This window comes from Salvia miltiorrhiza, chromosome 5 (genome assembly GCF_028751815.1).
Source record: "Salvia miltiorrhiza cultivar Shanhuang (shh) chromosome 5, IMPLAD_Smil_shh, whole genome shotgun sequence".
Taxonomy (NCBI): Eukaryota; Viridiplantae; Streptophyta; class Magnoliopsida; order Lamiales; family Lamiaceae; genus Salvia; species Salvia miltiorrhiza.
Genome location: NC_080391.1, coordinates 57159641 through 57172602, shown reverse-complemented (window position 1 = coordinate 57172602; position 12962 = coordinate 57159641). Strand labels below are relative to the sequence as shown.

At 34.6% G+C, this 12962-nt stretch overlaps 3 protein-coding genes and 2 non-coding genes across 9 annotated transcripts; 4 read left to right on the top strand and 1 right to left on the bottom strand.

Moving 5' to 3' along the window:
- Window positions 1-1118: 1118 nt before the first annotated feature.
- Window positions 1119-4756, top strand: LOC131025411 (60S ribosomal protein L17-1-like). Of its 4 annotated transcripts, none has more exons than XM_057955162.1 (8): window positions 1119-1746; window positions 2031-2068; window positions 2161-2197; window positions 2285-2325; window positions 3838-4068; window positions 4148-4250; window positions 4322-4389; window positions 4503-4756. In XM_057955162.1, exons 2-8 carry the CDS (start codon window positions 2066-2068, stop codon window positions 4542-4544), a joined length of 525 nt encoding a protein of 174 aa, XP_057811145.1. In that variant the 5' UTR covers window positions 1119-1746; window positions 2031-2065; the 3' UTR covers window positions 4545-4756. The 4 variants fall into 4 exon arrangements, with proteins under 4 accessions (XP_057811145.1, XP_057811144.1, XP_057811146.1 ...); XM_057955161.1 differs by having other exon boundaries at window positions 1856-2068; XM_057955163.1 differs by having other exon boundaries at window positions 1119-2068; window positions 4364-4389.
- LOC130987270 (small nucleolar RNA snoR74) lies at window positions 3281-3413 on the top strand. Its single transcript, XR_009089660.1, has one exon. It is a non-coding gene; the product is annotated as a small nucleolar RNA snoR74 (small nucleolar RNA).
- Window positions 3519-3652, top strand: LOC130987269 (small nucleolar RNA snoR74). Its single transcript, XR_009089659.1, has one exon. It is a non-coding gene; the product is annotated as a small nucleolar RNA snoR74 (small nucleolar RNA).
- Window positions 4757-5362: 606 nt separating the features above from the next.
- Window positions 5363-7899, top strand: LOC131025410 (signal peptidase complex subunit 1-like). Of its 2 annotated transcripts, XM_057955159.1 has the most exons (3): window positions 5363-5516; window positions 6160-6294; window positions 7435-7899. In XM_057955159.1, exon 3 carries the CDS (start codon window positions 7435-7437, stop codon window positions 7711-7713), a length of 279 nt encoding a protein of 92 aa, XP_057811142.1. In that variant the 5' UTR covers window positions 5363-5516; window positions 6160-6294; the 3' UTR covers window positions 7714-7899. The 2 variants fall into 2 exon arrangements, with proteins under 2 accessions (XP_057811142.1, XP_057811141.1); XM_057955158.1 differs by lacking the exon at window positions 6160-6294 and having other exon boundaries at window positions 5368-5516.
- Window positions 7434-11419, bottom strand: LOC131025409 ((3S,6E)-nerolidol synthase 1-like). The gene is made up of 7 exons (XM_057955157.1): window positions 11224-11419; window positions 10807-11086; window positions 9466-9853; window positions 8962-9183; window positions 8753-8891; window positions 8337-8582; window positions 7434-8245 (listed from the first exon to the last, which is right to left on the bottom strand). Exons 1-7 carry the CDS (start codon window positions 11398-11400, stop codon window positions 7958-7960), a joined length of 1740 nt encoding a protein of 579 aa, XP_057811140.1. The 5' UTR covers window positions 11401-11419; the 3' UTR covers window positions 7434-7957.
- Between the last annotated feature and the right edge of the window lie 1543 nt (window positions 11420-12962).

Sequence of the window (12962 nt, the reverse complement as noted above, 5' to 3'; positions counted from 1 at the left end):
TTACTCTTTAATTAAATAAATTGAAAATTCAGAAAATAAATAAACTGGAAATAAATAAATAAATAAATAAACTGAAAATTCGAAAATAAATAAATAAATAAATTAAAAACTGGAAAATAATTTTTTTAGAAAATAAATAAACTTAAAGTTCGAAAATAAATAAATAAATAAACTGAAAATTCAAAAAATAAATAAACTGGAAATAAATAAATAAATAAACTGAAAATACGAAAACAAATAAATAAATAAACTGAAAATTCAGAAAATAAATAAACTGGAATTAAATAAATAAATAAACTAAAAATTCGAAAATAAATAAATAAACTGAAAATTCAGAAAATAAATAAACTGAAAATAAATAAATAAATAAATAAACTGGAATTAAAATAAATAGAAAATAAATAAATAAATAAACTAAAAACTGAAAAATAAATAAACTGGAAATAAATAAATAAACTTAAAATTCGAAAATAAATAAACTGAAAATAAATAAATAAATAAATAAATAAATAAACTGAAAATTCGAAAATAAATAAATTAATTAAAATCTGGAAAATTATTTTATTTAGAAAATAAATAAACTGGAATTAAATAAATAAATAAACTTAAAATTCGAAAATAAATAAATAAATAAATTAAAATCTGGAAAATTATTTTTTTTAGAAAATAAATCAACTTAAAGTTCGAAAATAAATAAAATAAACTGTAAATTCAGAAAATAAAATAAACTGAAAGTTCAGAAAATAAATAAACTGAAAATTGAAAAATAAATAAACTGGAAATTCAGAAAATAAATAAACTGGAATTAAAATTTTCAGAAAATAAATAAATAAATAAACTGAAAATTAAAAATATATATATATATACTGAAAATTTCGAAAATAAATAAATTGGAAAATAAATAAACTGGAAATTTAAAATATCTTACTCCATTTAATTAACATCAAAATTAGATTAAGTAGACAAGTAATGGTGGAGTGTGGTGGGTCCAATTGGTAAAGTGTAGTAATTTAAAAAGTAAGGGAGGGTATATGTGTCCAAAAAGCAGAGTAGGTAGTTAATTGGTGGACAAAATTTTAGAGGCAAATGGGTAGTTGATTGGTGGACGGAGGGAGTATATACATATAAAAAAGATAACATAAAAATTGTAGTCATTATAATCTAATTTAGTTTAAGTGAAATAGCAGATGCGGGAGAACTATAATAACAACCAAAAAGAAAAAAAAGTCTTCCCTCCTTTGACCCCCCACCGCCGCCGGCCGCCATCAATCTCGCCGCCACAGGCAGCCGTCGCGCCGCTACACGCACCCGTCGTGCCGCCATACTGTTGATCTTTTTTCTATTATTAGCCTCTTAGCGCCCAAAGCCACTTCTTCCCTCCCCCATCCCCCATTATTAATCCCTAATCCCTAGCGCTGCAATCTGCAATTTTGTAAGGAAGGAAGGGCAGTTGCCGGAACAGCTAAAGCCGGACCGAACAAGGAAGAAGGAGAGTGGCCGGGGCAGCTGGAGTCGAACCGAACAGCTAAAGCCCCACCCCCATTATTAAATCCCTAATCCATAGCGCTGCAATCTGCAATTTTGAAAAGAAGGAACAGCTAAAGCCGAACCGAACAGCTATAGTCCACCGAGCAAGGAAGGAAGGGAAGTGGCTGGAGCAGCTGAAGCTGAACTTCTTTTATCCTGCTCGCTCTCTCTCGTTCCTCGTTGCTCTCTCTCTCTCTCTTCCCACCGCAGCTTCCGCAGGTTGGTGACTGGTTTGTGAAATTAATTTCTGTGTGTGCGCGTGCGAAATCGTTGTTGATAATGAATTTGGTATTGTTTTTTCTCTACGTTGTTGGCTGTTGCACACAAGTTTTTGCGAAATAATCTACTATGTTCATTTATGGGCCGACCATTCTACCTCACAATTATAAAAAATTGAGACCCATAAAGGTGAAGCCCAGCCCATGAAGCCATTGAGTATTAGGGTTTTACTATAAAATCTTCTGCACCAACCCTTCTCTTTCTCTTCAATCGACTTCCATCAGTTTCCGCAGTACTGCCGAAGAGAACAGCAGCAGCAATGGTATCTTTCATCTTCTCTCAGTCGCATAAATTTATCCATACACATTTGCGAATTTTGAACTTTTAATTTAATTTATGCTGCGAATTCTACAGGTGAAATACTCGAGAGAGCCCGATAACATCACTAAATGTAGGTTTATGTTTTGTGATGATTTATTCTGTTCGTCGTTTTATCTGTCTTGTTTGCTGATTTGGTTTTGTTTGTATGTTGTTGCAGCTTGTAAGGCTAGGGGATCTGATCTCAGAGTTCATTTCAAGGTAAATTCATGAATTTTATTTCATTATACTGAGCTTGTTTTAATGATTAACAAGCTTAACACTTTTTTTGATTGGCCGTTATTTTTTATTTTACACTATAAATTAATCCATGTTTTTAGACTTGTGTTCAGTTTAATTTAACTAATTCTATCTTAATGTTTATTAGTGACGCCCATTTTAGTCTAGTTTTAGGGTTCAAAAATTATTTCTATGTAATGTAATGTATTGTGTAGTTTAGATGTTGCTCGGACTCTCCTAAAATGGGAGAGTACCCGTGTCCTTCGGGTACGACACGGATCCGGGTGCGGAATATCCACCGGGTTCTTCATATTTTGTGCGGACTCGGCGGTGGAAAGGAGAGAGTAATTTTTTTTCTCTGTGGTGAAGAAGGTGAACTAAGGCAAAAGTGAATGTGATAAAACAGTACAGTTGTCTATCACTATTCTAATAAAATATTATTAATTAAGTGTGAGGCAAATTAGTGTGGTGTGCAGGAGGTATACAGCTGTATATCATTTATTCTAAAATATTAGGATATTCTAGTACTATATCTACTAATCTATTAAATATTAATTTATATACAAATTAGTGAATTACCCATTATCTAAATTCTAGAAGTCAGTTCGGCACTTACCTTAGCTATCCCAAAGCCGCCAATTTATCCAGCTTTAGTGATTTAGAATAGAAGGACTATCTGCTGATAAAGCTCGTTATTTTATAGTTTGATGATGTATTTATGTATTTTCTTGCAAATTATTATCTATAAAATGTTTTTCTATTGTCTACTAAAGAATTATCTTTTTATTTATCAAACGTATCCCCACACCCGTGTCCTAATTTCGGATCCTTTTTAGCCGTGTCCACGTATCTTAAGTTTAGAAAAATTAAGAGTCCGACACATATCCCGCACCCGTGTCCGACACCCGCACCCGAGTCCGAGCAACATAACCTGATGATAAAAGCAGGGATCTGTTGCCATTTGTGAATTGGTCTCTCGTAAACGTCAGGGATAATAGTTGTGCAATGTTATTGGGTGAACCACTTTATGTTTTCAGATGAATGATGGTTCAGTAAACAATGCTACATCTATAGTGCTTTCATTTTCTGTGTCTGCCACCTTGTTCGTTTGATGTAATAAATAAAGTCGTGTCGACCGTGAGCTTTTATGTGCTGTCATATGTTCAACCTGATGTAAAAAAGCAGGGATCTGTTGCCATTTGTGAATAGGTCTCTCGTAAACTTCAGGAATAGAAGTCGTGCAATGTTATTGGGTGAACCACTTGATTTTTTCCTATGATTTGATGGTTCAGTAAACAATGCTACATTTGTGATGATTGAAGTCAATTTATGTTGAGTTATGTATTGCTGTCAGTTATGTTTCATATTTGTTTACAACTTTTATGGATTCTCTTTTGCTTGCCTAATTGTCTAATAAATGATTCTGTTCTGATTTTAAATTGAATGCTATATTTCGTGATGTTATACTTAAGTATGAAAATTTTATTTTATCAGAACACTAGGGAGACAGCGCACGCCATCGGGAAGTTGCCTTTGGGCAAGGCCAAGAGGTACTTGGAGGATGTGCTTGCCCACAAACAGGCCATACCTTTCACTCGTTTCTGTGGTGGTGTTGGGCGAACTGCTCAGGCCAAGAACAGACACTCTAACGGACAAGGTCGCTGGCCAGTGAAATCTGCCAAGTTCATCTTGGACTTGCTCAAGAATGCCGAAAGTAATGCTGAGGTATGTATCCTGTTTCTTTAGTTATTATACCTGAGGTCTTCCTTTTCTTTTGCATGTCTGATTATTGGTTTTGACACAGGTGAAAGGTTTGGATGTGGATGCACTATTCATTTCTCACATTCAGGTTAACCAGGCCCAGAAGCAAAGGCGCCGCACGTATCGTGCCCATGGAAGGATTAACCGTATGTTTCATATCATTCTAGTATTTTCTTTTCATAACTTTGTGGATGAACTAATGCGACCTTATTCTCAGCCTACATGTCGTCACCTTGCCATATTGAGTTGATTTTGTCAGAAAAGGAAGAGCCTGTGAAAAAGGAGGTAACAAATTGATACTTTTTGAAGTTTTAAATATCCAGCTCTATTTATTGATTTATATTGTACTTCATTTGATTGAGTCCTGACCGAGAATGTTGTTTCTTGTTTCTTTACAGCCCGAGTCGCAGTTGGCGACGAGCAAACCGAGGAAGTCTTGAGCAATTGGCTATTTGTTGGATCATATAGTAGTTCAAGTTTTGAAAGTTGTTTTTTAGTCCACTTTGTTTTGAACTATGTTTGGATTTTGGAGATTAATCGAAATTATCGTATGTGCTTGGATATGTATTTTGGATCCTAAATAGTAGATTTCTTCTTAGACTTCTTACTCGATCTCCTTTGCCCTCGATTCATCAATGATTTTTTCCCACTTATTTTGTAGGTTGTGTTCATATTCGCTTCCTTTTATCACATATTGATATATCATTTTTATGGTTCAAATCTAATCCTATACCACAGATGAATTGGTTTCTAAGTTCCTAACCATTGTAAACACAACATATTAACTCTAATACTAGTATGATTCACACTCAGCTAATATTTGATTAAAATTTGTGCCATCAAAATCAAATCGTTTCCTTTATTTTGTATTGAGTGATAGTATCTATGAATCAAATCAAATTGTTGCCACCATATTTTTCTTTTGTATTTTTCGATCATGTGTAAATATACCTTAGAAAAAAAGTAATTGCAATAGTGAGAAATGCAATATCGACATCTAAGTAATCGATTCGAGTAATTAGTTACTCAAATCACCAATTGCTTACAGTCTCATTTTGCATGATTCTCTATCCCCCCCAAAAAAAAATATTGTATGAATCTCAACATAAGAGCATTTTAGCCAATCAAACTAAAATTTTGGTCCAGTCATATTCGATCCAAATTAGGGAATAATATGTAGTAATTATAAAAACGACTTTTGATCATTCAGTCAATATTCAATAAATATTAGAATCTCATATGCAAATCTGGGTTTAATATAATCAATCTTTTTAAAGAGGCTAAATAAATATGCAATAGCCCAATTCGAAGGCCCAACATTAATCCAGTTTAAATATAACTGCAGCTGCAGCTGCATCGTCTCTTCAAGACTTCAACTTCAAGTCAAAGTCGTTACATTCTCATTTTCTCCGGTGAGTGAACCTTCACACACACACACACACACACATTATCTGTGTTCGAGTTTCGGTTGTGTATGATCGAATGCGAATTTTGATTGAGCTGTTCTATCTGATCTCACATCTTCGATTGTGAATCCTTTCTGCAATCCCTCCCAATTCCCAAACTCAAACACACTGAAACCTTAGCCCAGCCCTCGCTTTCGCCGATTCATGTTTGATGCTTTAAATTGTTGGATCTTTCTATTTATGTGGAGTTGCGTCGAGGCCAGAAAAGAATTGTTTTTTTCTTTTGATTTGTTGTTGAAGTTTATGCCTAATTTTTGCGTTAAATTCTTATGTAGCAGTCGAGCTTTTGAGTATCTTAATAAAAATCTATCTTATATAATTTCTGTGTGTGACGATTTCATTCTGCATTCAGGTGTAAGAATGATCTTTTGTTAATTGGTTGTCTTTGATTGTAAATGTTAAAATAAGACAATAAACCAGATTATTTGATTCGAATAGTTTACTAGGATCAATGAATAGTTTATTAGGATATTAATTGCATTTCTTCTTTTTTTTACACGCTCCAAGAAGACAACCAAATTTCAGTTCTTCTTCTTCTTCTTTTTTTTTTTTGAGGGAGATTTTAATTTTCTATTTACACGCTCCACAGACTCCATTTCTTCCACCTAGCGCCGCCTCGCGCTGCTCCTGGATCCGCCACCTCGCCGGAAGATATCCAGCCTCGTCACCGGCGACCGCCTCCACCGCCTCTCTCTCTCTTCTCCCCCTTTCCCTTCCCACCACGGTGAGCCTCTCTCTCTCTTTCCTCCCCCTTCCCTTCCCTGCACGGCGACCAGTTCTGAAGTGAATCTGTAGATCTGAAGCTAATCTGTAGCCACCGCTAATAACTGGGCATATCTCTTTGTTTTGATTTTGTTTCGATTTTTGTATTTTGGAATGATGCGGCAGATATCTTCTGCTGGTGGTGATTTGGAATGATGCGGTGGATTTGTATTTTTTGCTTTGATTTTGTTTCGATTTTTTGTATAAATGGTGATGAACAACAATTTGTGTAGAAAATTTTGTTTCGATTTTATTTCAGCAATTGGACAAATCTTGTGTAGAAAATTGTTGTTCATTAAATGATTTCTGATTCTGGAAATACTTGAAAATTTGGAAATCTGAAATTTGTAAAATTGGGTGAAATTTGGGACGGAGGCATGTGCCACGAATAATCCTTAAACAATTCATTGAACTCCCTAATTTCCCTAATTTTATTTTTCTTAATCTCCGTGTCCAAAAGGCATGAGCCATGTTCATTTTTACAATGTGATCAGTGTTTTCATATTTGCCTTTCCTATTTCTGTATTGAATTTAATTTAAGTACTCTCAGCTCATGTCTAATAAATTGTCTGCTCAGTAGGTGATGAGCGGTGCCTCTGTTCACATAACATGTTGCATAAAATTATTTGAACTCTAAGTTGCATAATAACTAATAACATGAAAAGTGTTATGAACTTGGGAACAATGAGAAATGCACGTCATGGTGGATGAAGAGTCTTTCTTATGTGATCAGATTTGATTATGTTGATCCTGTGTGTTACCATTAGTTAGAAACATCCCAATAAAAACATTGTAAAGAGAGTCTTATGTGATCCCATTTGATTATGTTGATCCTTGTTTGTCACCACTATGTTTATTTTTCAACAAACAAGAGAATTAGCTTAAGATTATGAATGAATTTACTGAAAACTGTCTTGATCTTTGCTGGAATATATAATAGTATTCGTTTACTTATCTCATTTATTTATAAATTTCTTACAAGTCTTGGAAGTGAAGATTGTGTGGCCTTTTAGATAGATAGATAGGAGGCTAGTCGCCTTTGATGTTGATCTCTGCCTTGGAGTCTTACAATTGTGGCATTGATGGATGTGAATGTGTGTAGATGGATTGGCAAGGGCAGAAGCTAGCAGAGCACCTGATGCAGGTGTTGTTGGTGTGTTTTGCTGTGGTGGCCTTCATCACGGGCTATGTGTTGGGGTCATTTCAGATGATGATGCTGATCTATGCAGCTGGTGTGGTGTTGACGTCTCTGCTTACAGTTCCCAACTGGCCCTTGTTCAACCGCCACTCCCTCAATTGGTTAGACCCAAGTGAGGCTGAGAAGCACCCGAAGCCACAGCCTGCTAGTTCTGGCCCCAAGAAGAAGACCTCAAAGAAGTAGGTTTTGTTTTCTCAATTCCTCCCATGTTGTAGGACATTTCATCGCACTATTGGTCAAATGAATATTTTGCCTTGTTTACGACTATAGATCATATGTGCCGAGGACATATTTTGTTCTTGAGTTTATTGATACGTATGCTCTCAATTGAACATTTTAGTAGTGATGATACATTTTACTATTTGCTAATGACATAGTTAGTAGAGGAGTTGCTAGACTCAGTCCTACTATTTAGAGGGTCTCGGTATTAGTTGAACAGCTTAGTATTATTGATATGTTCTTTGAGGAGTGGGAGCCCTTGATTTTCATCATAAGTGTACATTAGAGGTACCATTCTTGCCAAATTGAGAGAACCCCTTCTGAAACATGAGACTGAGGAGTGATTCAGACGTAGTAAACATTCCTCGTTTATGACTTTCCATTGGTTTGACAGCATGTCCTCCACACGTCTTCGTGCTTCCTTCTCGGACAAGTCCGCTTCTTCATTCATGCAATATTTTATGTACGAACCATCTGAACCATCTTGGTGCTCGTCCTGTTGCATATATAACTAGATCAAATTTGGATTTTGTATCAACTTATTTTTTGATGAGAATGAAAACACTTTAAGGAGGAAGTAAAATTACCTTAGCACTCCCTAAGTCATCGTAGAGACGAAGAATAGTAGCAACGGTCGAGGTGAGGGTACAAGTGTCATTTAAGTTGATAGGGTGTTGCTTTCTTCCAAGACCTAAAAGATAGAATAAGTGGACCATAACAATGTGAATTCCTGAACTTACTTTCCCATTTTCCAAATACTCTTTTGCTGTAGGCAGCTCTCTTGATCTAAACCATCTTGCTTCCACTAGCATTGCTTGAGATAAACTCCCCCACTGTGTGTAATATATAATCAATACTTGATCCCACTATTTTTCATTTTATTTTACTATCTAAACGCCACTTTACTATTTCTCCTTGAGGTATTATGATTCATAATTAGATTTACTCGGATTGAATTTGAATTTGAATATTTGATTATGATTTGTTGCAATGTTGCTCTTACCGTTGCTTTAAGAGAATCAATAGGATTAGTAGCGTATTTTTGCTCGACCTTTTGGGCTATACCGTTGATGGTATCGAGAAGGTTTTTGTAACTATTTCTCATGTATTCTGGTAAGGTGATGATTGCATCATACTCCCACCTGCATTTTTATATTTTTTTGAGTGAAAAGCAATTGCAAAATTAATATCATATATGTAAATAAGTGATACCTGTTTATGGCTTGTGTGTAGAGAGTTAGATCATCGATTGTTCCATATAGGTCGAAGATATCATCAATTAGGTAAATAAATGCAATGGCCTTTGTGAGCTCTATTCTTTGCAGTCGCAAGCTTGGATTGTTGATTAGACTAGCCATAGCCCATGTGTACCACTTCACTGGTTGCCTTCTCGCACGTTCTAATTTCTCACATATACCAACATTGTCACACCACCTATATATGAATAATTCCATTATGAATTCGTGATGAAACATTATAAATTCGTTGCAAAAAATGATTTGAGTTAAAACCACCCATGAAGTCACGAATTCTTTGTAAATTCTTACGATCGAAGGGCTGAAAATAGTATATATTTTTTGTTACAATATATAATTCTAACAAATGGGCTCTCTCTTTCACCAAACACACAAAATGTGTATTTATATTGTGAATAATGTGAATTAGAATCAAATATGAGGAGGATGAAGAAAAAAATATGATAGTGAGGGCACATACTTGGAAATTTGTAGTAATTCATCTTGATGCAGCAAATCGCCGATGAGAAAATCCATTTTAGCTACCTCAAACAGTGTCTTTTCCCATCCCTTCTTACAACCTTTGACACAAACTCCTTCAATGTAATTTCTTGCAGTCAATCTTGCTATGTTTTTGTGTTGAGGCTGTCTCAATGAATTCTTGACAACCATTTTATGCAGATCATCATCATTCATTTTCTCCAACCACTTATTCAGATTCAGTCTGCTGAATTCTTCTACTTCATCAATTATGACTTCATCACGCAAACCTAGTTGGGCAGCTTCATGCAGTTCCATTAATCCTCCAATATCTTGCCTTAATTTCTCTTTGAATTTCCCATCATCTGCCTTGAAAACACTCAACGCATCTGCAATGAATATTGACCCACACGTTTTGAGTTCGTATTCATGTACTCCCTCCGTCTAACACTTTGGCTGGACATGATTTTTAATAAAAAAAAATAATGGATGTATTTTTAATAGATAAATTGTCCTACCATATATAAAATGAGTGTTTGGGTTGAATTAAGTGCGAGATAGAGTTGATTTTTTTTTTTTTAATAAATAGTAAGGGTTGATGGTGAAGTCATGCCCTAAAAGAGAAAGTGTTATACTTTTAACGGACTTCAATGGCAAAAGTTCTATGCTATGGCGGATGAAAGGAGTATATTGTACACTATACACGGTGTGATGATTTCATACCGTATATAAATAGAACGTGCCATGTATGTAATGTAAAAATTATATGTAAAATAGATAACTTTTATTAAAGTTTTTAAAATAATTCAAATACAAAAAGATTATATAATAGAACGTAAATAAATGCATGTAAACTTAAGTATTCTAAGAAATTAAAATGCTTAAGGATAATATAGGTATATCAAAACACTTTTATTATATTAACATATATTCCCTTCGTCCCCCCCCCCCCCCCCCAATAACTTCCTAAAAATAAGGGGCACAGTGAAAAAGTGAAAATCAAGGGTAAATGAGAGATTGAGAGTAGTGAAAATGTGAAAAATAAAGGTAAATGAGGTATTATTAATGGTGAAGTATAGTTCAAAAATAGAAAGAGAAGTTTTTTAGGGAATGATCCAAAAAGGAAAGTTAGGAAATTATTTAGGGGATGAAGAGAATATTAATTTATTTATTTTGTGGTAATAGTAACATAGTATTTATTTGGCAAATGTTTTGAGTGATTTGATTAGCATGAGTACTTTAGATGAGTAGCCAAGCTGACTAAATCATCAAAAAATACCTTAAATATCGAAAAAAAAAAACCCAATAAAATTCTAAATTTGCATGGCAACAATTTCGTTACCTGGTGGAACATAGTATCCTTGATTTCTGAGTAATCGGAAATGCAAAGAAACATAATATAAATCATGATGAATAAAATCAAAGTTGTTGGTGGAATAATACAGTCGTCCAAGAATCATCTCAATCTCCTCATCAAAATGATGTTCCATTCCCACCCTTTGAATTGCATCCACCAAAATTAAACTCTCCTTTCCATTCATCTCTTCATCAAGATTCGAATGTTGCAATAATAGTTGCTTAATCTCTCCCATTTTTTCCTTGTAGTCCACCCACAACTTCTCCTACACACATGCAATTGCGATTGCAATTTCGCTTTTTAAAAAAAGAGAGAGAGAAATGTTCAACAGAGAATGCTAAATATGAATGCGTGATATAAATATATGATGAAATAAAAATACGAGACTGGAGGAAACATCACCGAAGAGTTGTGTCCCTCCAAATTTGATGTAAGATCTTTGGAGACGTTCCATTTGTGATGAGTTGTAGTAGTGCATGATGCTCCAATCCTATTTGGATTCGTTATTGCAAACCTTTTTCGCGATGTTGTAAAGGAACAATGGTATGAAGAAATTGACGAGAAATTGCAGATTCTCATTTTAACTTTTAGATTTACAATTAGGTACTGACAACACCATATCTAGAAGATATTGCTCAACTATTTCTACACCTAATTAATTTCCACCACCCATACGGTAAATGATATACCGCGCATGGTCCCTAATCTAATTAAATTGTTAAATATAAATTTAAATATCATTTTTGCAGCGGAAACATAATAAAATAAAAAATTTTATAAAAATAAATAAAGAATTTTATTTTATTATATTTCCGTTGTTAAAAAGATATTTAAATTTATAAATTAACACTTTAATTTATTTCTTGAGGATTTTTTAGTCATGTGCAAAAACAAAAAAAAAATATAAAGGTGATGTATTTAGGGGCGGATTTAAAGGTGATGTGCAATTGTAGAATTCAAGGAAATGTGGTGTATTTAGGGGCAATTAACCCTTATTATATTAGCTTCCATTTTACTCATTATAGCCCCCATTCAAAATAATAATACTCCCTCCGTCCCACGAATCTTGAATCACTTTCTTTTTTCGATCGTCCCACGAATCTTGAGTCATTTTCTTATATGGCAAAAAAAATCTCTTTATTCATATTTTCACTTTTTTACCTACCACACTTAACACGGCCGCGTTTGGTAGCTTGGTTTAAGGCGTATTAGTATAGGTATACTAGATTAAACGTGTGTTTGGTATCTGGAACACGCATCACGCCGAGCCCGAAAATGAGGCACGACCCGGTCCAAAATCACTGTTTAATCAAGCTTACACAACCGGCGCCCCCCATCAGTTACCGTTTCCTAGGTTGAACAGTACTCTGGTTTTATTTTGGACTTGACTTAATTGCCCCTCTTGAAAATTAATTCAAAGCTCGAAATAAGGTCATTGCCCCTCCCATTTTCTTTTCCTTCTGTCTGCGCGACGTCTCTGCGATGAAGAAAGTCTTAGGTAATGTTCGAATTGGGAGGAATAAAATGATGTCCCCATTGATTTGCCACTCTGATGCGTAAATTTTGTTTTTTCGAAAATTTTCATCTGAATCCAGCTTGTGTGTAATTTCATCTGATATCCCCATAGATATAGGGTTTCGCATATATGTTGGTTTTTAATTTCGATTTCACAGTTTCCATCGAATTTGTTCTTCAATCGGCTTCCTGGGGTTTCAAATATCTATATGTTTTCAAAAAGATATTCTTAGCGCATAAGCGTGTTTTCGGACATCAATCTCTCAGCTGGGTTATATTCTTGAAACCTAGAATAAAAAGGGTATCTTTTTGTTGAATGTGAAAGGAAGATGAAGTGGAGGCGAAATGCAAGTTGTGGTAATTTTGTAGAATCTGGGAGGTTTTTTAGGACAGTTCTTGTGCCTCGTTCAGTCCACATAAGTAGCGCAATGGTGATGGGGTAGTTTTTTATTCCTATTGTGCTGAATGTTTGTGTGTTAAAACTGGAATTGGGAGGTGCCTTACGATCTTCTACCATGAGCAACCATTCAGGCATTAAAACAAACAGTTGGTGGGTTAAGAAACACTGCAACCGAAGCTGTAGACTAATGAAAATGATGAGGGTATTTCTGTCATTGCAAAATTAT